The sequence below is a fragment of the Somniosus microcephalus genome, chromosome 13 (genome assembly GCF_052327205.1).
Source record: "Somniosus microcephalus isolate GS21.2 chromosome 13, FLI_Smic_1.0, whole genome shotgun sequence".
NCBI classification, from domain to species: Eukaryota; Metazoa; Chordata; class Chondrichthyes; order Squaliformes; family Somniosidae; genus Somniosus; species Somniosus microcephalus.
Window position 1 is genome coordinate 156410373 of NC_140999.1, and position 26251 is coordinate 156436623.

Genomic DNA, 26251 nt, shown 5'->3' on the forward strand with positions numbered 1-26251 from the left:
CAGTTGAATTTAGGCCCTGCTGAGTCTCCAATTCCACTTAAGTCTCACAATCCCTTCTGGAGGAAAGCCTCAATTGCAACAAGAACACACGATGACAATTTCACAACTCTATTGGCACATAGGAATCTGGTTCACAAATGATTCGGTGCTTTTTACATAACCTTTGCTAGAATCTGATCTGGCAAAAAGAGACAACAGTTAATCCAATGAAAATGGAAAGCTACCTGTCGTCAATATTTCAACATTCAATGTCGATATCAGTGGTTCTGTGTAGTTTGGTTACACAATGTGAACTAACTGGAGCTGCAATTCATGGACATATAGAAAGGTATACAGTAATCAAAATATTAGTTAGATATTTCCATTATTATATCATTTGGGTTGTTTTTAAATAAATCTTTAGTCTTACACTTAAAGTCCTGGACTTTGAACAGCTGATCGAGGCGAAGGAGAACATTACATGTGTAACAAATAGAAGTACAGGAAAAAAAATTATCCGGCACGGACGGGACCGACGTGGTGCCGGTTCATCAAAACTTCTGGATAACCGAACGCTATAGTAAAAGATACGGAGAGCTGACAGCTCCGTATAAAGCAACAAACCCTGTTGCTTAGTTCAGAACAATGGCCACAAGTTGCAAGCGTCTCTGTAGCTTAGCAACAGCTGCAGCCACACCCTTGCACAGCAACAGATGGAGGAACGCAAGTCAATATGAAGTAAAACCTACTCCTGAATTTTGCCGGTTAACCGAGATTTCCAGTTATTTAGGTGCCGGTAAATCGAAAGTTTCCTGTAGATTTTATAAAAAGTTGGTTAATTTTGATTTAACTGCAATACAATAAAACATATACAAAAAGATAATTTCCTATTTGACCAATAGTAGATAAAGCCAGAATACAAGCTTTTGCCTTCTTTAAAGTTCAATGCTTAAGCCTGACAGTAAAATAATGGTTACAATACATTTGTTACTGTTTGAGACGCGAGTCTGGCTCGCTCTGGATAATACTCGACTGAATCAGAGCCATACCTCACCTCTGGCACTATTCTGTCAGTACATCAATCAAAGAACCAGGGAGGAAAAGCAATAGCAAGTACAGCTTCTGAAATATTTCATGACTTCTAGGAATTATATGCTTGTTTTAAATGTAAGGCCATTAGTTTTATCTTCAATAAACAATGCTATCAGACTGGTTAAAATGATCTCTGTCCTTTCATATCCTGATTTGAATGTTATAGTTAAAAGGTTTAATGGCTCAGAATTGCGTTAAGAATAACAGTGAGGCTATCTGCGCTCAACGTTATTATGGAGTAAATCGGACAGCAACTTCTGAAGTCCGCACATGCGCAGTGAAACACAGAAATCCGGAGTTTGCTGTCCAATTTGCCCTGCTCCTCCACAAACTGTGCTACACTGGTACTTCACCAATAGATTCGGCATTAAAATTCATGTAAGTTAGTTACCTGTTAGTTATCCACTAAACACGTCAGAAAAAGTTAGGGCTGGTGCATTCAGGTGTAAGTGAATTTTCAATGGTGTGATAAGTCTTAATTACTGCCAAACAACCTCTCTGGCACTGAAAATTTAATTTTACAAATGTGGAGTCTCATTCCGTTGGAGATTTAAAAAAAATTAATGATTAAAATATTTTTTTTTCTTTGTCTCTTTTGTCTCTCTCTCTTAATCCCATCTTTCCTTCCCACACTTTATTTCGCTTTCTGTACATGATTTTACATGAATTACAGAAATAGGGATGTTCACTGATGACTGCAGTGTTCAGTGCCATTCGCAACTCCTTAGATAATGAAGCAGTCCATGCCTGCATGCAACAAGACCTAGATGACATTCAGGCTTGGGCTGATAAGTGGCAGGTAACATTCGCGCCACACAAGTGCCAGGCAATGACTATCTCCAACAAGCGAGAGTCTAACCATTGACCCTTGACATTCAATGGCATTACCATCGCCGAATCCCACATCATCAACATCCTGGGGGTCACCATTGACCAGAAACTTAACTGGACCAGCCACAAAAATACTGTGGCAACAAGAGCAGGTCAGAGGCTAGGTATTCTGCGGTGAGTGTCTCACTTCCTGACTCCGCAAAGCCTTTCCACCATCTACAAGACACAAGTAAGGAGTGTGATGGAATACTCTCCACTTGCCTGGATGAGTGCAGCTCCAACAACACTCAAGAAGCTCGACACCATTCAGGATAAAGCAGCCCGCTTGATTGGCACCCCATCCACCACCTTAAACATTCACTCCCTCTACCACCGGCGTACCGTGGCTGTAGTGTGTACCATCCACAAGATGCACTGCAGCAACACGCCAAGGCTTCTTCGGCAGCACCTCCCAAACCCGCGACCTCTACCACCTAGAAGGACAAGGGCAGCAGGCACATGGGAACACCACCACCTCCAAGTTCCCCTCCAAGTCACACACCATCCTGACTTAGAAGTATATCGCCGATCCTTCAAAATCTTGAAACTCTCTCCCTAAGAGCACTGTGGAAGTACCCTCATCAAACGGACTGCAGCGGTTCAAGAAGGTGGCTCATCACCACCTTCTCAAAGGCAATTAGGGATGGGTGATAAATGCTGGCCTTGCCAGCGACACCCACATCCCAGGAACGAATTTAAAAAAATTCTAATTTGTATTTCCTGATTTAGACTGCGTGTCTCAGTGAGGATTCTTCAATCTAATTGGTTGAAGAGTCACGCTGTTCCTTGCTCTGCTCACACATGCCACTGATCCCCTGTAGATGGCGCTGTGCTGGATCAGATGCCCGATGACAGCATAATGAACGTGAGCAACCTTCCTTCGCCATTGACTGCAAAATGAGAGGAGTGCCCGTAAACATAAAACTGGCACAAATGATTACCTGGTACCATAAACCTATTTCTGGTCTGCATGGCTACCTCTTTGCTGCAATTTATTCAAATCAGATTTGGCACTCCATGAATGAAGTGGACATAAAACAGTTCCATCTGATTAGTCCATTGGAAAATGGTGATAGTTCATCTTATTTTCTCCTTTGGCTTTTCTCTCCTACTGAAGATAGTGACTCTTGCTGTTCTCTGATTCCTCATCCAAGAAGTCATTATTTATGTATGAACCTAAACAGTGACTTTTTGGGGGCTGTTCAGCCACAAGGGACATCACAGCCAAACCCAATCTTGTCCTCAAAAGTGCACTTCCAGCAGTGGTCACTTGGTAAAGATGAGGAATGGATACGTTTCTGTAATTTTTGACCATTTTTCCATAGAAAGTATTTGGAAATGAATTACATTTTAAGTGGTGCATTTTAAATTGAAGTTGGTTTTCACAGGTTTAGAAGTCTCCTTACAGCCAATGCTCTAAAGGCTGAGACAAAGAGAAGTTTGTGTGTTAATGAGCCAGACATGGAAGATGTGTTTACATAACAACTGGGGTCAATAGGTAATTCAGTATCTCATCTCAGGTTTCCTATAAACATCTGCATCTATTATCATTGGGATGATCTAATCATTTGAACCCAGCAAGTTGGTCTAGTTAGATCTGGGAAGGGAGCCCGGCCAAGTGTGGGATAACTCACTTACTTTAAGGCCAGGGCTCTTCAAAACCAGAAGGCTGACCAAGAAGTGTTAAATTATCCCGCGAAAATGGGATTGTGTGTCCTGGTTTATTATTGTTCTTATTTACAAGGAAAGGTTTGAAGATAAACGAAGTGAGTTTTTGATTATTACTGTCACTCAGTATGTTCGCTTGCCGACTGTAAAATAAAACAGCTGAATGATTCATATCTGGTGTTTCTCAATAAAGTGTTCTCGGTCCGCATATACTGGAAGATTGGAGATCGCATGTGAGGACACATGTGAAAGACACAAAATAACAACAGAAAATGCTGGAAAAACTCAGCCGGCCAGGCAACATCCGTGGAGAGAAAATAGAGTCAACGTTTCGGGTCAAACCCTTTGTCAAGACTGGAAAAGCACAGGAAATGAAATAGATTAAGAGGCCAGGCTGGGAGAGAACAAAAGAGAAGTGAAGAGACATTAAGAGGTATTCAAAACGAGACGAGATGGTGATAGGACTAGTGGAGACAAAAGACGGCTCTTGTCTCCACTAGTCCTATCACCATCTTATCTCGTTTTGAATACCTCTTAATGTCTCTTCACTTCTCTTTTGTTCTCTCCCAGCCTGGCCTCTTAATCTATTTCATTTCCTGTGCTTTTCCAATCTTGACAAAGGGTTCGACCCGAAACGTTGACTCTATTTTCTCTCCACGGATGTTGCCTGGCCTGCTGAGTTTTTCCAGCATTTTCTGTTGTTATTTCGGATTTCCAGCATCTGCAGTATTTTGCTATCGTGAAAGACACAATATCAAGCTCAGATATTGGGCAGTATGGGTACACTCCTGGATGTAATGACAGCTAATGGGAGTAACTGGCATCACTGAACCCAAGAGAATATCCAAGTTAGACCTGAAATTTGTAACAGGCATTTTATCTCATTTTCAACTTCCTGACCCAAGGACACTAAAGCCCAATTTCCACTACCATCCACCCACAGTTTTGTAGCAGGAATCACATGAGCAAGGACAGGTTACTGTTATGTCTGATCCCTACTCACTTTTTCAGATTCCCATTTTGTGTCATCATTTCCCTTGTCATTTCAGGCAGGAACATAAGAAGATAGGAACAGGAGAAGGCCATTTAGCCCCTCAAGCCTGTTCCCCCATTCAATGAGATCATAGCTGATCGGTGACCTAACTCCATATGGGCCTTTGCCCTATATCCCTTAATACCTTTGGTTAACAAAAATCTATCAATCTCAGATTTAAAATTAACAATTGATCTAGCATCAATTACCGGTTGCAGAGAGTTCCAAACTTCTACCACTCTTTGCATGTAGAAGTGTTTCCTAACTTCACTCCTGAAAGGCCTGGCTCTAATTTTTTTTTTTTTTTTTTTTTTTTTTTTTTTTAAATAAAAGAGCTAGCAAAAGTATTGCCCATTCTTTGGTGTTAAGACATGGTGATATAATTTCCACCTCATTTATGCTGAATCAGAATCACACCAGTATCAAGCGGATTTTCTAACTGCTACCTTTACTGAGTGGCGGGTTTCTCCAAGGGCCAAGGAGTCACATGGCCATGTTGGTTCAATCTATGTATTCCTTTGATTAATACCAGCACATAGAATCATAGAATAGTACAGCACAAAAGGAGGCCATTCGGCCAATCAAGTCTGCGTCAGCTCTTGTGAAGAGCAATCCAGTCAGTCCCACTCCCCCGCTCTTTCCCCATAATCCCTGCAATCTAAATCCTAACCATTCGTTGCGTAAAGAAGTTTTTCCTCATGTCGCCTCCTTAAATCTGTGCCCTCTGGTTGTCAACCCTTCAACCATTGGAAACAGTTTCTCTTTATTTACTCTATCTAAACCCTTCATGATTTTAAACATCTCTATCAAATCTCCTCCTAGCCTTCTCTGCTCTAAGGAGAACAACCACATTTTCTCCAGTCTATCTACACAACTGTAATCCCTTGTCCCTGGTGTAACTGTAATCCCTCATCCCTGGAAACATACATCAACACTCTCTCAATGTGCAGCTCTTTTGCAATGATACTGTCATGCAAGTGGCTCACTTCTCTGGCACTTACCAAATGATGTATGAACTGTTAAGCCAAATCTATTGCTTCTCCTCAGTGCTACTGGTAGTATTACATGAGCTGGCTACTGTCTTGCTGTAGAAGCCTCTTGGGACTAAGGTAGACCTTTTACATGCTGTACCTCTTGTGCAGCTGCATGGGCCTGCATTATTTCAGTCACCTGTGCAGGCAGTGGAGGGGACTGGTGGTATGGTCCACATGCTGAGCCCCCTCCTCTACTCCCTCTTCACCCACGACTGTGTGGCTGTTAATGGTTCCAACACCATCATCAAGTTTGCGGATGACACCACGGTAGTAAGCCAGATCACCAACAACGATGAGTCAGCCTACAGGGAGGAGGTCTAGCATCTCGTGAAGTGGTGCGCCGATAACAACCTGGCCCTTAACATCAAGAAAACCAAAGAAATCATTGTGGACTTCAGGAAGTCCAAAGGCGGAAGTCACACCCCCATCCACATCAATGGGGCTGTGGTGGAAAGGGTGGACAGCTTTAAGTTCCTAGGAGTCCACATCACGGAAGACCTCTCCTGGTCCCTCAACACCTCCTCTCTGGTGAAGAAGGCCCAGCAGCGCCTATATTTCCTAAGGAGGCTGAAGGGATGTAACCTGTCACCCCTGATCCTCTCCAACTTTTACCGCTGCACTATAGAGAGCATCCTGACAAACTGTATCACAGTATGGTATGGCAGCTGTAGCTACTATGACCGGAAAGCCCTGCAGCGGGTAGTCAAAACTGCCCAATGCATTACCGGCACCCGGCTACCGACCATAGAGCACATATACCAGAAACGCTGTCTACGGAGGTCACGGTCCATCATCAAAGACCCTACCCACCCCAGCCACAGTCTGTTCGCCCTCCTGCCATCTGGGAGACGCTACAGATGCATTCGCACCCGTACGACCAGATTTATGAACAGCTTCTTTCCCAGGGCTGTCATCCTACTGAACTCCACAAATAAACTCTAAAGCCTGCACATCTGCCAATGCACTTTATTATGGTTATGTTTATGTTAATATACTACAAGCCAAATGTATGTTGAATGTTTAAATGTCTTAATCCAAATGTACACTCTCGGGAGCCGCAAGCCTACATTTCGTTGTACTGCACTTGTGCACTAACAATGACAATTAAAGTTGATTTGATTTGATTTGCCGCCATTCTGAGAGAGAGCAGCATCCATGCCCATTCCTGTCATGCAAATAGTACTGGGCATTGTCTCTTCATGGAAAGCAGATACCCAATGGTACTATTGAGATTATTGAAACCCTGTGAGCTACTTATCTGCAAGTCAACTCCAATTGTTTGGAGGCTGGAAGAGACAGCTTCCTCTAATCTGGCACCTCCGGCCTCTATGGGAGCAGTGTGAGCATCCATGGAGGAAGTGCAGACAGCCGTTAAGTTCTCTGTGGTGGAGGCTTCCACTGCAGGTGTCTCTGGAGCAGTCATGCACTCTAGGGTGGACCGCACTTCAGCAAAGCCATCCATCACAGTACCACACTTCGGTATTAATCCCCACCATCTGCAGCACATTGTCTGGCACATTTCCACCCTCCTCCCACCTGAAATATGCTTGAGGCTGTGCAAGCATTCTTATTTTAAAAGCAGCCATGCAAGATCTAGATTTCCAGGCTCTTCAGCCAGATGGTGATTTCGCCTGACCCTATGTTCAGTATTATCTTCCTCCTTATATTTACACCGTCCCACTTACTTGTGCTCTGCACATCACCCAGTGTACGGTTTTCTGACTCGCTTCCCTGGAGTAGATGTCTCTGAGCTGATGCTTGGGAGGGATAGTGAGTGATGGGGTGTGCTGTGAAGTGGTCAGACCAGGTGCAGTGGGAAGGTGGTGGTTTCTCTTTGGGAGCCTCTTGAGTAGGAACAGAAATTAGAATACCATGCTGAGAAGAAAGGATTCACGTGACTGAGTGCAAGGAGTGCCATGAGGGTTTCATGAATAGTTTGATGACTGGTAAAGTGGGGTACAGTAGAATTGGAGGAGCAGAATGTCATCACCAACCTATTTGCACTCTTACTTCCCCATCTTCATCCTCTACAGTTTCCATCCAAAGGATCTACAAAGTTTCCTCTTCATAGCAGGTGAGAGGTCTCAAGTTTAGAGGCCCATGCACCTGTCGTCAATCTCTCTTGGCTGTTATGTTGAATCAAAATGCTAAAAGTAAGAATTACATCCATTACCATCGGATGCAGTGAAACCCAGATGTTACCCTGCAGCCCACAATGGAGAAGATCACAGGTGGATGCACCAAGCAACTAGATTCCATGCAAGGCTTTTAGTAGTGTGGTTCCATGTAAGGTTGTAAACAAAAGAACACTTCCAGGGGATGTAAAAAGCACTATGCTACTTCCTGGGCATTCATGGTGAGCAATTCAAACGCATTAAGGGATTGGGGGTGGGGGAATACTGTAAGTGGCAGATATGCTTAGTACAGTTCATTCTTAGAAGGTGTGGCAGATTCCACTTGCCTTGCCTTGCAAGGTCATTAAAACATTTTGTGATAAGGAGTTACCATGCATGGGTGATCATTGTGCTCACTGCCCTGGACACCTCCTGCCACTGCAGCTGTTTTGCATTCCTTGGGGGCTTACATCATTCCTGCCTTCATGTAGAAGCACTTCCACAGATTCTCTGCACTCCTGCAGGACTGACCGACATTCTTTAAGTGAAAAACATTTTGTCTTGCTTCTAAAAATAATTTTTTGAAGTGTGGCATCCCCATTAACCTGCTGTAGGCTTTTAAATCAAACAGCAGCACACTAGATTCCCACCCCAAGTACCGAGCTCCCAATGAGTGGCACTCTTAACACTGGGAGCTCAGCAATAGCATTTTAAAATTAGACAGACTCAGGAACCTGCACCGGGATAAGCACACCTCGTCAGCTGGGTATGAATCACACCCGGCCACATTTCCATCTGCAATTTTGCCGGCGTGGAAAATTCCAACCCGGCTGAGATCAGCTAACAGCACAGCTTTGAGATTGAAGCAGAGAATGTCCCCGTTTGTATAGATCATAAGGTTCATACCCCTGATCACTACCTAGTGACTCCCTGCTGGAAGTGCATGTGCATGGACGTAAGCTCTGCTACCTTGCAAGTCCAACAGCTTGAAGATAATTACTGTTGAGGCTCATGCATGAAGAATAATTACTTGGGTGAGACATCGGAGGACAATCATAGCCCAGGAGGAACTCGACATCTTCAGGTGAGGAGAGGCTAGGGCACAAAACTTGAGAAATCAAAAGCGAAAATATGTTAATCAATGTTGACAACTTTGCTGAAATAAGAAAGATGGAGAAATAAAAGACAGAAAACAAGTTTAATAAAAGAGCAGGAGGTATCTGAAACTATGCAAGTGCATTCTGGTGAAAGAGAATCAGAATCTAACAGCTTAAACCTTCAAATATATTGGTGAAGCATTACAACTTCAAGCTAAATCAGTCACAAATTAAGATTTTAAATTGGAATCAACTGACAAGGAATTATAATTTCAAAGGATACTAACAGTAAGAAGCCAGACGTCAGGGCTCTGTATGCGTGGGCTCTCATTAATACAGAAAAGGCTCAAGTCTTCCAACTGTTTCCAAAATAATAGTGAAAGAGGCAATGTTTAGTGGCATTTTAGAGAACTGATATACTGTGCCAAAGAGTGAGAGGACTTGGCTGAAATTTCTTACATTCTGCTCAGTTCCTCATTTGAGTCGCACAGTGTAGAGAGGCCTCACATGGAGGGCAGGCATTTCTCTACTGGAAGAGGGAAAGTAGATGTGGAGCTCCTGTTGTGTGTCTCCTAGCAACCAGAGGAGCAGTGATGTTGATTTGGGCATTCCATTACTCCTCCCCACTAAGCCTTTGGCAGGAAAACAAATAGTGTGGAAGGTCTTACGGTGAAGAAAAAGATCTGAGACTACATGTCATTCATTAGAGCGCTCATTAAAGAGTATTCCATTTGCTTTGAAGTTTGCCAAACAGCTAGTAATATAGTTATAATCATCTTAAGAAGTTCAAACCAATCACCAGTGTCATCGGATTATAATTTCTCTCACCAACATATGTTTTTTTGTAACCATCTTCATAACATTCCAAACAAATACAAACAAACAATAACCCAAATAATCACAGATCAATTACAAGATCTCTCTTACCAATTTGTTTTATCTTTTTGTACATGGTTGGTCCGCAAACCACAATAGAGAATCTCCTATTTTGATTGCCATGTTTAATTCATTTCCATTATATATATTTTGTCAACATTCAAATTATTTTTGGAATATAAAAGTGTTCCTTGTGTTGTGTTACAAATTGCTATGTCAAGCTCTATGGGGGTAACTTTCAACTTCAGCTCTGATACTGCCAGTTTGCCACCCAACAAAGTTGAAAATGACCCCTATGTGTTCTTCAACACAAAACAATTCACAGAGCAAACACAAATCATTAAAATTGCAGAGTCTGGTGCACTAGAGTAATTAAAGGCACCTCAATATATCACTGAATAACTCATGTTAAGCAAAATCGATCTCTGAATAAGAAGATACAGAAAATGTTAGAAAGATAAGTACAAATGAATTGGGCCATTAGCCCATCTAGCTTAGACAGTGGCAGCATGGAAACAGAATTGGCTAAGTGATAGGAAACAGAGAGTAGTGGTGAATGGTTGTTTTTTGGACTGGAGGAATGTACACAGTGGTGTTCCCCAGGGGTCGGTTCTAGGACCACTTGATATATATTAATGACTTGGACGTGGGTGTACAGGGCACAATTTCAAAATCTGCAGATGACACAAAACTTGGAAGTGTAGTGAACAGTGAGGAGGTGAGTGATAGACTTCAGGATGCCATAAACAGGCTGGTGAAATGGGCGGACACCTGGCAGATGAAATTTAATGCAGAAAAGTGTGAAGTGATACATTTTGGTAGAAAGAATGAATGAGAGGACATATAAACTAAATGGTACAATCCTGAAGGGGGTGCACGAACAGAGAGACCTGGGGGTGTGTGTGCACAAATCATTGAAGGTGGCAGAGCAGATTGAGAAAGCGGTTAAAAAGGCTTACGGGATTCTGGACTTTATAAATAGAAGTACAAAAGTGTGGAAATTATGAAAGAAAGACTTGCATTTATATAGCGCCTTTCATGACCACTGGATGTCTCAAAGCGCTTTACAGCCAATGAAGTACTTTTGAAGTGTTGTCACTGTTGTAATGTGGGAAACGCGGCAGACAATTTGCGCACAGCAAGCTCCCACAAACAGCAATGTGATAATGACCAGATAATCTGTTTTTGTTATGTTGGTTGAGGGATAAATATTGGCTGGGACACTGGGGATAATTCCCCTACTCGTCTTCGAAATAGTGCCATGGGATCTTTTACATCCACCTGAGAGAGCAGACGTCAGTTTAACATTTCATCCGAAAGACGGCACCTCCGACAGTGCAGCACTCCCTCAGCACTGCACTGGAGTATCAGCCTAGCTTTATGTGCTCAAGTATAAATATGAAGAATATAAAGTATGAACCTGTATAAAACACTGGTTTGCCCCAACTGGAGTATTGTGTCCAATTCTGGGCACCACATTTTAGGAAGGATGTGAAGACCTTAGAGAAGGTGCAGAAAAGATTTACGAGAATGATTCCAGGAATGAGGGATTCCAGTTACGTGGATAGACTGGAGAAGCTGGGGTTGTTCTCTTTGGAGCAGAGAAGGTTGAGAGGAGATTTGATAGAGGTGTTCAAAAGCATGAGGGGTCTGGACAGAGTAGATAGAGAGAAACTCTTCCCATTGGCAGAAAGGTTGAGAACCAGAGGACTTAGATTTAAGGCGATTGGCAAAAGAACTAAAGGTGACATAAGAAAAAACTTTTTTACGCAGCGAGTGGTTAAGATTTGGAATGCACTGCCTGAAAGGGTGGTGGAGGCAGACTCAATCTTATCTTTCAAAAGGGAGTTGGATAAGTATCTGAAGGAAAAAAAATTTGCAGGGCTACGGAAAAAGGGCAGGAGAGTGGGACTAGCTGAGAGTCGGCACCTGCTCGACGGGCCGAATGGCCTTCTTCCGTGCTGTAACCATTCTATGATTCTAGCTCAGCACCTCCCTAGAAACTTATGTCCCCCTCAACATAACAACACCTACTGGGTTATGAATAACCCCAGAGTTGTTTCCTCCACTACCTTATCCGATAGATCATTCCACGTGTTAATCATTTTGTGTGAAAAGATGCTTCCTAACATCAGTCCTGAGCTTGCCTTTTACTGGTTTGTACCCATGTCCTAGTGTCAGCAGTTGAGATTTAGTGTGTTATAAGTCTCATTTGTCTCTTCAAGGCTGAAGAGTGAAGGTTTTCTAACCTGTCCTCATAATTCAATTCTCTGACACTAATGATCAACCTTGCAGCTTTCACTATTTTTCAGGAATCAATCAAAAACAACTCACTTCACAATCTCTGAGAAATGTTCATAAACTTCTTTTCAAATTCTCAGTAGAGTTGTGCATCCCATTCAACCTCCACCACCAGCACCACCCCTGTCACCCACCAGCTCCCCCAACCCCCTCCCACCCACCCACAGCAGCAGCATAACCTCTGACTCACTGTTAGCAATGCTATGGGAAATAGATAATACGGCCAAGATATTCCGCTCCAGTTACACCAGCTTCCAGGCACAGCTCGAGCAGCTCCCGCCATTTGTGTCTTAACAATGCTGGTGCAAGGGACACCTCTGCTGTGGGTGGTGGGGCAATTAGTTAAACTTTTCAGTCCTGATTGGAAAGATTGCTGTCCCTTTTCAGGTGCCCTAGAAGCCATCGGAAATTCTACGCTGTGGGTGGTCTCCAAGGCCTGGCGCAGCCATTCTTCAGCCACTCTCAGATGGGCTCCTTGGTGGATGCCCGCTAATGTTATTTAAACTATCTTGACCCCGGAAACAATGTCAGGTCAGGGTACATCCATGTCATGACGCACTTCTGTTGGCATTACAGCCGAGTGGGCAATCTAGGCCTGTATGTCTAACTATCTTCTTATCTACATTATAAAAATGGCATTGAATGGGCTTTTAGATAGGGTGGCAGCAACAAAATGGTCGGTGTTGGGAAATCTAGGGTTTCCTCCAGGATCCAAGCTGGAAGTTTAATGTTAATAGGGGGAAGGCAACTGCACGGGCAGGGAGGAGGGGGGAAAACGGGTGGACAGGTCGGCAGCAGGCTAGCCCCACAAAAATCTGTGAAAATGGGAAACTTACCTGGTTTTGAAGCAGCCTGCAGGACCCAGGTCAGTTATATCACAGCTAGGTTCAGAGCAAAACTTCCTCTACTGTGCTCCAAGAAGAAGCCTCAGTCCCAACCTCAAAAAAGAGACACTCTCTACTGCACCAGTTTGATATTTTCTCAATTTCTCACACATCCTGTGGCCTTTGATTAGGGACAGCCTTATGAAGTAGGCCCATGCCCTCTAGGGCCTGGATTGAAACTGCCCAAATTCATTTTGCATAGGACCATTACAGTCATCAGACAGATAATCTCATCCCATTAATGTGGGCTGGATTTTAACCCACTGAACCCACTGCACCACCCAGTTCCTTAGGAGTCAAAATTCAAGTGTTTTTTTTTTTTTACAGCAGATTTCTTCAATCTAAAACATTACCTTTATTCCAGCTGCTGCAGCTGGTCCACCTGGGTCCACTGCCTGGACGTAACATGGTCTTCCTCCTCGCACCACGAAACCCCAACCCACTGCATCACCAACTATCTGGAATAAAGCGAAATATACAAAAATAACTTTGCTTTATCAGAACTGTTTTATCTTCATTTAAGGAGCAGGTGCTTATTTTCTACAATACCTTGCACATAATATTGGGTAGAATGTGAAAGGCCTTGCTACTGGCATGGAGCCTCACTCAGTGTGAGCATGGATCAAAGATAGGGCTGCAGTGTTGTAGCCCCAGTTCTGTGCTCCACACTCATGTTTATCGAGACTCCCGGCTAGGAATTTGGGAGCTCCCATTTTTGCGTGCTACCCCCACCCCCCCACCACGCAGTGAGTATAACCTGCGCACAAATGGTGAGGTCCGATGAGCCCTGGATATTTTGCCTCGTACCTCATTGCCATACCGATGGTGCTGCGGGAGGAGCTCCAAGGTAAGTGCAGAAAGTTAGGACCGCAGCTATCTCAAAGGTAAATGATAGTCTCGGGCGGTGGGGGATCCAGAGCTTCATGCCCACCATTTTGAGGAATTAGGAGGCTGCGTAGCACCTGAAAAATGGGCGCCACACGACCCAATTTCTAGGCCTCCCTGTCAGTGGCAGGACCTTGCAAAGTCTGCCCTTATATGTATTAAAATAAATATATGCCGAGGAGAGATTTAAACCCTAATTATTACAGATGCTAACAGGGCGCTTGTCTAACAAAATGCTTTTTTGTTGTCCAGGTCAAAGATTGGGTGCCAGATAAGAAATGCTCCTGACATCAAGTGTAAAATATTGAGAGCTGTTGAAATGTATTAATAAGATTTGATGACAAATAAATCTGTGCAGATGCTGTACGACAATTGGAAAAGCGTGTAATGGAAAATTCCACTTGCTGAAATATGCATGGTAGGGATAGAGGGAGCTATGCCAATATTTTCAGCTGACTGTACAGCAGTACAGCAAAAGAAAATCACAGTTGAAAGATATTAGACGTCTCAGTGATCCAGGAATGCAGAAAGAATGTGAAAGCAGAGTAGGTCAAAGATTGTAATGATAAGGTACTGAGTGTAGTTAAGAGTTGGAGCATTATTGGTAAAGACTCAGCTTTCAGACTAGAAGCTTGAAGGTCACACCAACGTCACAACATTTAACTACCAAAAGCACACTACCTATTCAGCAATTATACAAGTCAGACAGAACTGAGCAGGTAAAACAAAAACATTTACGAATGAGCAAAATGTCTTTATTTTTACAATTGCAGTCCAAAGTACTTTTGACTCAAAGCTCAGATTGAAATGTTGGTGCCAGTAAAATGGCTTTATATTGTTTTGATTTTTTGATTGATCGATGTAATTCATATTAAAAAACCTTTGTCAATATTAGCACAGCTCACACAAGGTATTTGGCTCACAGCTTCCTCCACTTAGCCGAAGGAAGTCAGGTACACCAACTTTTAACACATGGCTCTTTCTTCGAGTCATAACTTTTTGACGACTTTATAAGTTAAAAGAAATAAGATTAATATTTTTAGCAGAGGATTTGCCCCAAAATGTAACAGAACCAGATAAAATACATAAAACCTTTTGAACAGTATAATCTGCACTACATTTGATGCTGACTATTCAAATACCTAAAGCTCAACCGGGCAATGCTGCCGCTACAAAAGTATTTTTTAAATACACAATGAAGACCTCTTCAGAGCAATCTTTTATTTGCTGCAGGAAAAGTAGAGACGAGTGAGCTTACCAATGTGCAAATGTTTGGTTTGACCACTCTGTTCAGCTGAACTGCAACACAACCAGACAGTTCAGTTGCAGGGTTTTGCTCATTCTTAAGAAAAATAGTTGACGTCAAGTAGAATTGAATATTAAAAAGAATTTGGCATAATGGTCAACAATAAAAAAAAAACTTGGGCTCGAACTTCCTTTCTAAAATTTTGTACTGCTGGTTCGCTAATTTATGTTGGTAAAAAACTGAATACACAGTAGCCTTTTCTAGAGAATCGGTTGGCTCTCATGGTGTGGTGGCCTTTCTAGCAATCTCATTGATCACTGCTAGCCACGAGTAGGGGGTTCGTCTTATATAGAAGTACATAAATGTAACTTGAACTCAACCCCTTCTTGCTCAGTCAGGCACTGTTACACTGTAGCTGCAAGCTTCCCTTTTGATGAAAAATGTAGCAGCAACATAACCCTGTTGATCTTTAGGCTTTTGCCTTTAGACTGAGTGGACAACATGACCATTAGAGCCCAAAAGGGCAGAGGGAGGCAAAAAAAAAAAACAGGTAAGTAAGAGATTTGAAATTTAGGAAAATAGAAAGATTGTGTTGGTGTAAAGTTTATTAAAAAATCCAAGTTAAAGTTTAAAAAAAGTTAGGAGCGAAGAGGAAAAAGAGAATTGGAGCTAAAAAGAGGGGGTCACCTGACAAAAAATTAACCCTTCACCCATTTCTATGTAAAATTGTGTTGTAGGCTCTATTTTTATTGCATAGTGTTAATATTACAGTGCTAAAGCTGTTATCAATGGATGAGAATCTTTATCACTATAATATTAGTGTTTATTTCAGTGTTGAAGTGCCCGAGCTGAAAACCACTGAAGCTGTTTGTCCCAGGGATGCAGCAATTTCCCTGAACTTGTTAAAATTACCATGGACTAAAACTCTGGTCTAAAAATTTGAAATTTGCCTCTGAAATTATGCTGTGGGATACTAATGTACGAACACTTAACACATATCTCTGAAATTCCTCTCTTCGCTATTTCACCAGAGCTATTAATTAATTTATTTTAAGCAGGTTAATGCTTCCACTAAATTATCAGCGAGGGAAATTTTAGATACCCATGTTAAGCATTTGTACACTATTATCCCATGTCCTTATTACAGGGCTGTTGTGTTTTATTTGACTAAATCAAAGTATCTTCCTCTTTCAGTGCCACCATGTGGCCTGAATAATGTAAACTTTATTTTCTGCGAAATAATATAAATGACAAGTTGTAAAAACACCCTAAAACACTTAGCCACTACCACAGAATCCAATTACAGTTTAACAAAAGACTTTTGTTGGATCCGTGGTTCAGTGGATACGCTGTTATTAAATAATCACACGGATGCTGTACATTAACAATAAACAGGTCTTTACTGGAGGAAGGTAGTCTCAAGACTGGGGGTACAGAGGCATGCGCAAAGCTTATATACAGGTGTGGTCACTGCCGGTACTACAGTATACAGGAGCTGTAAAAGTAGTTCTGACTTAAAGGCACATACACTACAATTCCTCCCCTTTTAGATTAGTAGTACCCCTAATATTCAAATAACAATTAACATTTCAACATGTACATTAAACAACAAAAGTCCATTTATAGATTCAGTCTTTGGGGCGGCTTCCTGACCCTTTCGGGATAGCGCCTTTCCGGAGGTTCTTGTTCTTGGTGCAGAGGCGATTCTGACCCCTTTTCATCAGGTAGTTCATCGGGTTCCACTGCTACTGGGTCTGAGGTAGATGCTACCGGTATGTCGGGTTCATCCCCAGGTACTCGAGACATGGGGTTGACGCGTTCCTGTGACGCGAAGATCTGATCGACGTGGCATCTCACAATGTTCTCCCCGACATCCACTGTGTACATTAATGGCCCCTGCCTTGTACATATCGTTCCGGGTTGCCATTTCTCTGTTCGATAGTCACGGGCCAAGACTGGTTGCCCTACATTGAAGCTCCTTGTCGGCTTCTCATTGATGTGCTGGAATTGTTTGTCCTCAACATTTCTTCGCACATTTGGTCTGAGCAAGTCCAGACGAGATCTCAACCTTCGGTTAAAGAACATCATGGCCGGGGTCTGGTTGGTAACTGCATGTGTCGCGTTTCGGTAGGCTAATAAGAAATTGTCCATCTTATGCTGTAGTGGGATTTCATCGTCGCACATGGCCTTTATCGCCTTCTTAAAGGTTTGTACGAACCTCTCAGCCAATCCATTTGTGGCTGGATGATACGGGGCGGATGTGTAATGCCTTACCCCATTCCTTTTCATAAATTTTTGGAACTCGTCGGACACAAACTGTGGTCCATTATCAGAGCAAATCTGCTCTGGCAAACCATTTCTGGCAAATATGGTCCGTAGGACTGCAATCGTTTTCTCTGTAGTGGTTGAAGACATTTTTATCACCTCAGGCCACTTTGAATGAGCATCCACTGCTATTAAGAACATTGAGCCCATGAATGGACCAGCGAAATCAATATGCACCTGTTGCCATGGAGAGGAGGGCCACTCCCATGGGTGTAGAGGGGCATGTGGTGGTGCATTTTGGACCTTCTGGCATCCTAAGCAGCTCTTAGTTAGGTCTTCGATTTGTTGATCGATTCCCGGCCACCACACGTAAGCCCTAGCAAGGCTTTTCATTTTCACTCCCCCCAGATGACCTTCATGTAGCTCATTTAGCACTCTCTCCCTTAACTTGGGTGGAATCATCACTCTGGATCCACACATCACTGTCCCCTGGCATACTGACAGCTGTTCTCTTCTGGATGAGAATGCTGGCAACAGTGAGTCGCCATGAGTTGGCCATCCCCTCACCGTCAATTCATATACCCGAGACAGCGTCGGATCATTGCGGGTCTCCTTCTCTATATCCGGGTTCGTTACTGGCAATCGTTCAATTATTGACGAATAAAATATCTCGATAGGGTCCACTGCTGGTGCTTCCTCCACAGTAGGCAGTGGCAGGCGGGATAGCCCATCAGCGTTCCCATGCTGTTTCGTGCCTTTATATTCTATTTCATATTGATTCGCCCCTAGAAACAGGGACCATCTTTGTAACCGCTGTGCAGTCATCACTGGAACGCCCTTCTTAGGTTTAAAGATGGAGACAAGTGGTTGGTGGTCAGTCAGCAAGGTGAACTTCTGCCCATGCAGATAGTGGTTGAATTTTTTTACTCCCCATACTAGGCTGAGGGCCTCCCTATCAATCTGGGCGTAGTTGCGCTCGGCTGAGGTTAGTGACCGAGATGCAAAGGCTACTGGCCTCTCCAACCAGTCTGGGAATTTGTGCGACAGCACCGCTCCAATACCATAGGGTGATGCATCACATGCCAAACGAATTGGCAGTGCTGGGTTGAAATGGGCCAACACCTCTTTTGATGTGATCAATTCTTTACACTTCTGGAAAGCTCGTCTACGTTCGTCATCCCACTTCCATGGTACCCCTGTTTGCAGTAGGGTGTTCAGTGGGTGTAATACCGTAGACAAATTTGGTAACAACTTGTGGTAGTAGTTTACCAGCCCGAGGAACGACATCAGTTGTGACACATTTTCCGGTGCTGGAGCCTTGACTACTGCCTCAATCTTGTCAGGGGACTTATGTAACCCCTCTTCATCGATGACGTGGGCACAATACAAGATCTGTTTCTGGAAAAACTCGCACTTCTGGCGATTAGCTCGTAGCCCATACTCCTTTAATCTGGTGAGCACCTTCTCCAAGTTGGCGAGGTGATCACCGTCATTTTCGCCCGTGACCAAGATGTCGTCCAAATAACACTGGGTCCCTGGAATCCCTTGCAGGACCTGATCCATCGCCCTTTGCCAGATAGCCGGAGCCGAGGCTACTCCAAACACCAGCCGGTTGTATTGATAGAGACCTTTATGAGTGTTGATCGTAAGGTATTGTTCCAAAGCTTCTTCTACCTCCATTTGCAAGTACGCCTGGGCTAGATCAATTTTGGTGAAGCGTTTACCTCCAGATAGCAAGGCAAAAATATCCTCAATTCGTGGAAGCGGATATTGCACCGTGTGAAGGACTGGGTTCACTGTCACCTTAAAATCCCCACAGATGCGGACCTTCTTTGGTTCCCCAGGCGTATTACTCAACGACCTCTTCATTACAGGAACGATGGGTGTAGCCCACTCGCTCCAGTCCACTTTGGACAGTACTCCTGAACGTTCCAACCCTTCCAGCTCTGCTTTAACAGCTGGTCTGATCGCATAAGGCACTGGTCTGGCCTTCAGAAACTTTGGGTTTGCATTTTCCTCTATTTTAATCGTTGCTGTTATGCCTTTTAGTGTTCAGAGTCCCTCCTGGAACACTTCTTTTGCGTCAGTTAGCATTTTTGACAGTCGTCCAGGTGTGACGTCATCATCCTTTTTGGCCTCAACCTTCAGTGCATGTATGGAATGCCAATCTAATTGTATCTTCTGGATCCATTCACGTCCTAGCAGTGGTGGTCCTCCATCTGGCAATACATATATATCCATTTTAGGTATTTCCTGGCCTTTATATGTCACTTACAGCCTTATTTTTCCTTTGGGGTAGACTTTTTGCCCCGTATACATCTTCAAGACAATCTCTGTAGCTTTCAAGGGTATGTGTGAAAACAGCCGCTTGTAGTCTCTTTGATTTATGACTGTTAGAGCTGACCCTGTGTCCAATTCCATTTTCACTTGGACTCCGTCTATCTTGAGTGTAACCCAGATAGTCTGGTGATCCTCCATTTCTGTTACCTTATGTAGTTTCAGACAACCCAGCTCCTTGATTGTCACTTTTCTGTTCGTCTGAACCACTGTCCATCACCTGGTGTACCTTTTTGTGCTGCTCCTGTAGAGATTTCTTACTGTTGGTTTTCTTCCCAGACCTGCAGACTCTTGCTATGTGTCCTGCTTTCCCACACTGTCTGCACACTTGGTCCTTGAACCAACAATCTTTCTGGTCATGTGTTGTTCTGCTGCAGCGATAGCACTTCCCTGTTCCATAGGACATTTCATTGGTGCCATATTCTTGCGGTCTCCGTTGTATCTCTGCAGCGCCCCTTGCGGCTGCTTCGTGTGATACTGCCATACTGAAAGCTTTGTCCAGCGTAAGGTCCTTTTCTGATAGAAGCCGTTTCTGGGTTCCTTCACTTTGTAGCCCACACACAAACTTGTCCCTTAACGTATCTGCTAGTCCCGCTCCAAACTGGCAGTGTTTCGATAGCTTGCACAATTCCGTTAGGTACTCAGCATTGCTTTCGTCTTTGTGTTGGTTCCTTTTATGGAACTTAAATCGTTCTGCTATCAGCAGCGGTGTGGGGTTTAAGTGGTCCTGTAGGATTTCTACTATGCTTTCAAAATTCTTGTTTACCGGCTTCTCTGGGGTTATTAGATTTCGCAGTAACCCATAAGTTTTTGCACCCATGGAATTTAACAGAACCAGTGCTTTATTAGCATCTGGCACTTCATTCGCCCTGCAGTACACCTCAATACGTTCCACATATGTCGCCCAATCTTCGACTTCATTGTCGAACGTAGAGATACTGCCACTCTTCGGCATCCTTGGGTGTGAGTTAACTGTCAAAAATGGCGCCTCCCGCGCTTCCCCTTCTTTTCCGCTGGCACAAAATGGCGTCTCTCGCGCTTTCCTTCCTTCCCGCGCTCGCCCTTCTTCTCCGCTGCGGCTTCTAAAAATGGCGTCTCCCGTGCTCTTTCTTCTTCTCCGCGGCTCAATGGCGTCTCCCGCGCTCCCCTTTCTTCGCCCCGCGGACCCTGTTAAGCCCGTGAGTCCTGGCTATGCTCTGCGCATTCTTTTTATATTTTTCAACGCCGCTCAGTCTAGAACCCGGCTGTTTCTTTACCCTCTCTCTCTCCGGTTTGTTTTCTTTTTCTCAACGCCGCTCGGTGTTCAACCCCCGGCTGCGCCCTGCGCTCTTCACCCTCTGTCTTACCCCATCAACACTGCTCGGCTTTCTCTCCGCCGCCGGTCGGCTCCAGCCGCCGCTGCTCGGGAAGGGTCTGCGCTGGACCTGTCGTCGGTCTCTTGCTGCTCGTCGTGGCTGGGGAACCAAGCCTGGCTCTCCACAGCCTCCCCTGCAAAGTTCAATCTCTGCCTGACTGTTGGGCGGTTGCTCGTGGTCGACGCCCGTGTTCCTGGCCTCGACTATTTTTTTTTTTATGTTGCAGGTAGATTCGAATCGACACTCGTCGCCACTGTTGGATCCGTGGTTCAGTGGATATGCTGTTATTAAATAATCACACGGATGCCGTACATTAACAATAAACAGGTCTTTACTGGAGGAGGGTAGTCTCAAGACTGGGGGTACAGAGGCATGCGCAAAGCTTATATACAGGTGTGGTCACTGCCGGTACTACAGTATACAGGAGCTGTAAAAGTAGTTCTGACTTAAAGGCACATACACTACAACTTTCATGTTTTCTTTATAGGGTGCTTCTGAGATTCCCCACTCCCAGCTGAATGCCTGCGATTTTCCAAGAAAATTCTTGGCACTTTTGGTGCACTCCTGCCACAACAGGAGTGAGGCAGAAGAGCTGGAAAATACGTCAGGTCCCCCCTGACATTGGGGCCTCATAGGTCAGAGGCTCCACCTACCCATTACAAGGCTCCTAGCATCAGAGGGGTGGGCCAGGGCAGAGATTCCCAATGTCAGGAGTTCTCACATTCACAACCTCTCAGTTGACACAGACAGGTTCAGCAGCTGGTATGCCAGCTGCTCAAGTGGCGGAAACGGGCCTTATGGATCCAGGTCTGGGATGCAGCCTGAACCCCGAAGATTGTGAATCTAATCACTTTTTCATGGCCCCTTTACAAAATGGATGTCAACTTTTTCCAGAATGGGGAGGGGAACCTGGTGCCCAACCCCTCCCCCCCACCCCCAAAGGACTGACACCAGACGGGTAATTTTCCTGGCCTTTGGGAGAAAGCGAGTACCCAAGATGCACACCTAGTGTTGAAGATACTTGTGAGGGGTGGAATTCGAATTAGGTGACCTCCTGACCCCACATACTCAAACGGCACAGATCACCAGCAGGCAGGACCTAAGCTAGAGTGTCGGGATTTCAGGCCCAGTGATTTACACTACAGTTAACAGATATGCTTCTGCACAATGATAACATTGGATCTTACACAAAATTTCATACAATTTGAGAAAAGCATGCTTAACTCTCCTGTGGCAGTATTTCAGTTTAAAATTTCCATTTAGACTGTACCACAGCTCCACTGCAGTAACTGATTAAAGCTTCGAGGAATGCACACTTACTGTTAATGTTTTCTTTAAGTAAGGTGCTCCAGGTGACAGGAGTTCTTCATTAGTTACTGGTTTCTTCAACACTACAACATTAAGCACCAGTAAGTGTTTGCACACAGTATGTTAACATTTTAAAACCAATAAAATGACTTTACATGAGAAACCCACCAAGCCCTAGGATGGATGGATGGTAGGATGGAATCATTTTATTTTACTATAGTTAGTTAAAAGAAAGACTTGTATTTATAAGGTGCTTTTTCATATCTGTCGTAGCATTTCAAAGTTCTTAACACAATTAATTATTTTGAAATGCTGTGACTTATTTGGACAAATTCCACAACTAAACGAGGAGGGGGGGCGTGATTTTCAATTTGCCTGTTTCTCGCCTGAAAAACAGGCGACTGGCAGAAGTAAACCGTAGAGACCCCTTTGATGCCCAAGGCCTGCCTGATTCAACTTTCAGACAGGCCTTTAAATGGGTGCTCAGCACGCCTGCCCAAAACAGGCAGGGAGTTGTTTAAATATGCAATCAGGGGTCCTACACCAGCTACAGGGCACCGATGGCCATTTTAATGTAAAACGGGCGGCGCGTGCACCATGCACACTAGACTCAGTCGTACCAGACATTGAGCAGCCTAACCAGCAGTCCTTTAAGGGACCGCTGGAGACCACTCCGTAAACGGCCTGGGTAATTTTTGGGAGGGAATTTTTGTGGGACCCGGAGGAGCAGGATGGACTCTCTTTCCCGCCCCCGCTCAAACAGGCCCAACCTGCCAGCTGGGTCCATGCTGAAGCTGGCCAATTTTCAGCTTTCCAAAACTGTCAAAATAGTGTTATTCCCTCACCCTCAGTAATGAAATGCCCGTTTGGTGCCTGCAGCTCGTCGGTTAAATTGAGATGAGGCCTGAACATGACAATGGTGGCTTTGTGTAGGCGCCGCAGACACACCGCTGACTATGCACCCATTTTGGGCCCAAGTTAAAAATTACCACCAGCATCTTGGTTTAACATTTGATTTAAAGGATAGTAACTCCAACAATGCATTACTCCCTCACTACTGTAATGGAGTGTCAGCCTGGAGCATGTACACGTATCTTGGGAGTGGGGCTTGAACCCACAGCTTTCTGACTTAGAGGCAGGAGTGCCAAAAACTTAGTGATGAGCTTTGTCCTAGCCTAACGCTTTCTTTGATAAAACCAGTTCATGACCTAGTTTCTCTGATTTAGCATACTTACTTGCTCCTGATTAGCTTTTGGCAGCACAAGTTCCCCACTGAAAAATCCTTGAGTTTCAGTGTCCAGATATAAATTGAACAAACTTTCTTACATCGTGAGATTTACAATGCTAAAGTAACAAAGACTAGCTTTATCCACCTTGCATGGATGAGTTACCTGTATGTTTTAGTTTTCCCCCAAAAGATTTAAATGCTCTTTTTTCTGTTATCTATTAAAACAAGTCTCTTCCAAAACAATTACAAAAAATACCTCAGTATCTCTGAAGTATTTAAATTGACTCTTTTTGTTAATTGCCTTTGTATTACATTAAATCAATTTAACTCAGAATCTTTGTTATTTAACAGGCTTTACGCCCCAGTAAAGATGTAGTTTTATTATACATACTAAATCTCAAAGACCTGTGATCAGATTACAACTTGCAGCATGCCAAGCAGAGCCTGCAGGTGGGAGAACAGGAACAAGGACAGGGCTGTCTAATAATTAACTATTTATGGCAATAGCCAACTACACTGCTCCCAGAACAGCATACAGAGCCTCATTAATGAGTAAAACATAACTGGTTGCAACTTTGTTTTTATACAAAATAGAAAGTTTTTGAAACCGTGTGGTTAATTAATACCCGTGAAACATTTCGCAACAATGGATGGTCTAAACAAAGAGTGAGGGAATAACACTATTTTGACAGCGCACACAGCTCAGACTAGATTAATACGGGCCTGTAAGAGCAGGCTATCTGGATGCAAAATAAATGACACTGACCTCTGAGATTAGAAATGATCACAAAGGTTCATGCCTAAACAAGAAAAATCTTCAAATGTGCAAAGCTTTGCTGTAACTACTTTTACATAATGATGATAAGAGGAGAAAAATTCTACTTAAATCTTGGCTCTCTAATCGCAAATGTATTTTTCAAACAATGGCTTTGATATTAATCCTCCCACAATGGGTGGGAGAGGGATTTAAAGAGTTAAATATGGGGAACGCGATCCCAACACACCGCGCATGCTGCCTGTTTTACAGTGGTGGATATCAGGGCGACTCGAGTGTCCTGTCGTGGTGAGGCGGGACACTTAATTAACATATTTAAATCAGGCTCCCACAGTGTAATTGGGCACCCAATTTAAAATTGACTTGCTGTAGGGGTTTCCCAGGGGTCAGGAAACCCGGAAGTGAAAGGGAGGCAGGAGCTGCCGGCTCGACAATGTAAGTGCCTTTGGCACTATTTGTTGGCCAGGAGGAGTAGGAGTGCTCCCCCATGGCCCCTCAAGGAAGCCTTCGGCCTCTCCCAGCCCTGATCATCAGTCCCCTCCCCACCCGAACGCAACCTCTCTTTCCCGCTACCCCCCTCCCACCCCGATCACGGGTTCTCTTCCCTTCTCCCAATTGCGGTCTCTCTCCCCTGTCCCAATTGCCAGGGAGCATCCCCAACTGCAGCCTCCTGCTGCTGATGTTCCCTCCCAGCTGACCAGGCTGTCCATTTGGCCGAGGGCCGGACGGGAAATGGAACTAAAAAATGTTAATGAGGTCCTGCCGTAAAATTCAGCCTTGCCGGGCTCTTTGGTCATTTTCGAACTCCCCGCATAATCTCCACCCCCCCTTCCCGTAACTATCGGGGCCCATGAATTTATAAAGTTGTTGGAACACCAAAGTTTCCTGTCAGCATTTCCATCATTCATTAAGTTTAGTAAAAGGGCTTTGAATTATCACAGCACAGCAATGATTTTCACAGATTAGGATTTGATCAAGCAGAAAATTAACCTCTTAAATAATGAGAGCTTTATGACCAACATAATAATTTGGGCATCGAACATAGTGGAGCACATAACCAGACAAGGTTTTCTTTGTGGAGGGGGAAGGAGTCACTGTCCTTGGCCAGGCCAGGCTTTTGATAGACTCATCCAAAATAAGGTTGTGGAGAACAGTAGGATTTTTCTGGATAAACTATGAACCGAATGCCGTTCCTTATCCATAATTATCTTGTAATCTTGTGAATGTGGAAGGAGGTCTTGTTTGCAAAGATGATATGGATGACCCAGTGATCTAGTGGAGACCCAGTAGGACAATCAGATAGATGGTGATGGGAGGGGGGATGGGCAGTTGAGGCCGCTAATCTGGGAGAGAGAGTGATGGGTTCTGCAGGGGCATGATGGAAATGTCTAGAATCGAGAGCGGGAAGCTGTGGACATGAGCCTGGAGCAACAATACGAAAGAAGCAGGGCAGTGGAGAATCATCAAGTGGGGCAGGAAACTGTTAAGGGCAAGTTGCAGGAGAAAAAGGGTGAGGCAAATGGGGGAGAATGAGTACCAAGAGGCTAGAGGAGACAGGGGATGAAGGAGAGGTAGAGTGGGCCAGGAAACAGCTAATAATGGGGGAGAGGAGCTCAGGTCTGGAGCAATGTCAGAATGTGCACACAAGATAACAGAGAGATAGGAGCTTATTTAGATTGCACTGCTCTGACCTGATTTAGGGTTACACTCCACTGAAGGCAAGCAGGTAAGGCTGGGGGTTGTGTTGAAAAAGGCTGTGCTTCCTGTGACAGCAGAGGTAATGCTGCTCCGGCGCACAGCCGACACCACCTTTATCTCTTTGTTGGTTTGCACTAGAAATAAGGAACAGGAAACAAGTTAGGCTTTTCTCGCATGGGCCGCCAATTATCACAGATTCATTCCCA

The 26251-nt window shown here is 44.1% G+C and overlaps 1 protein-coding gene across 2 annotated transcripts in view; it reads right to left on the reverse strand.

The window, feature by feature from the left end:
• Positions 1-26251, reverse strand: part of LOC147108695 (DEP domain-containing mTOR-interacting protein-like) — an 89165-nt gene that overhangs the window by 20600 nt on the left and 42314 nt on the right. The window contains exons 6-9 of one of the 2 annotated variants that reach the window (XM_086005414.1): positions 26039-26179; positions 22357-22427; positions 13302-13406; positions 8728-8898 (exon numbers count right to left, since the gene is read on the reverse strand). In XM_086005414.1, coding sequence (XP_085861540.1) covers positions 8800-8898; positions 13302-13406; positions 22357-22427; positions 26039-26179 — 416 coding nt within the window. In that variant the 3' untranslated portion in view covers positions 8728-8799. Of the gene's footprint in view, positions 1-8727; positions 8899-13301; positions 13407-22356; positions 22428-26038; positions 26180-26251 lie in introns of those variants that run through there. The other variant, XM_086005413.1, reaches the window with a different exon arrangement.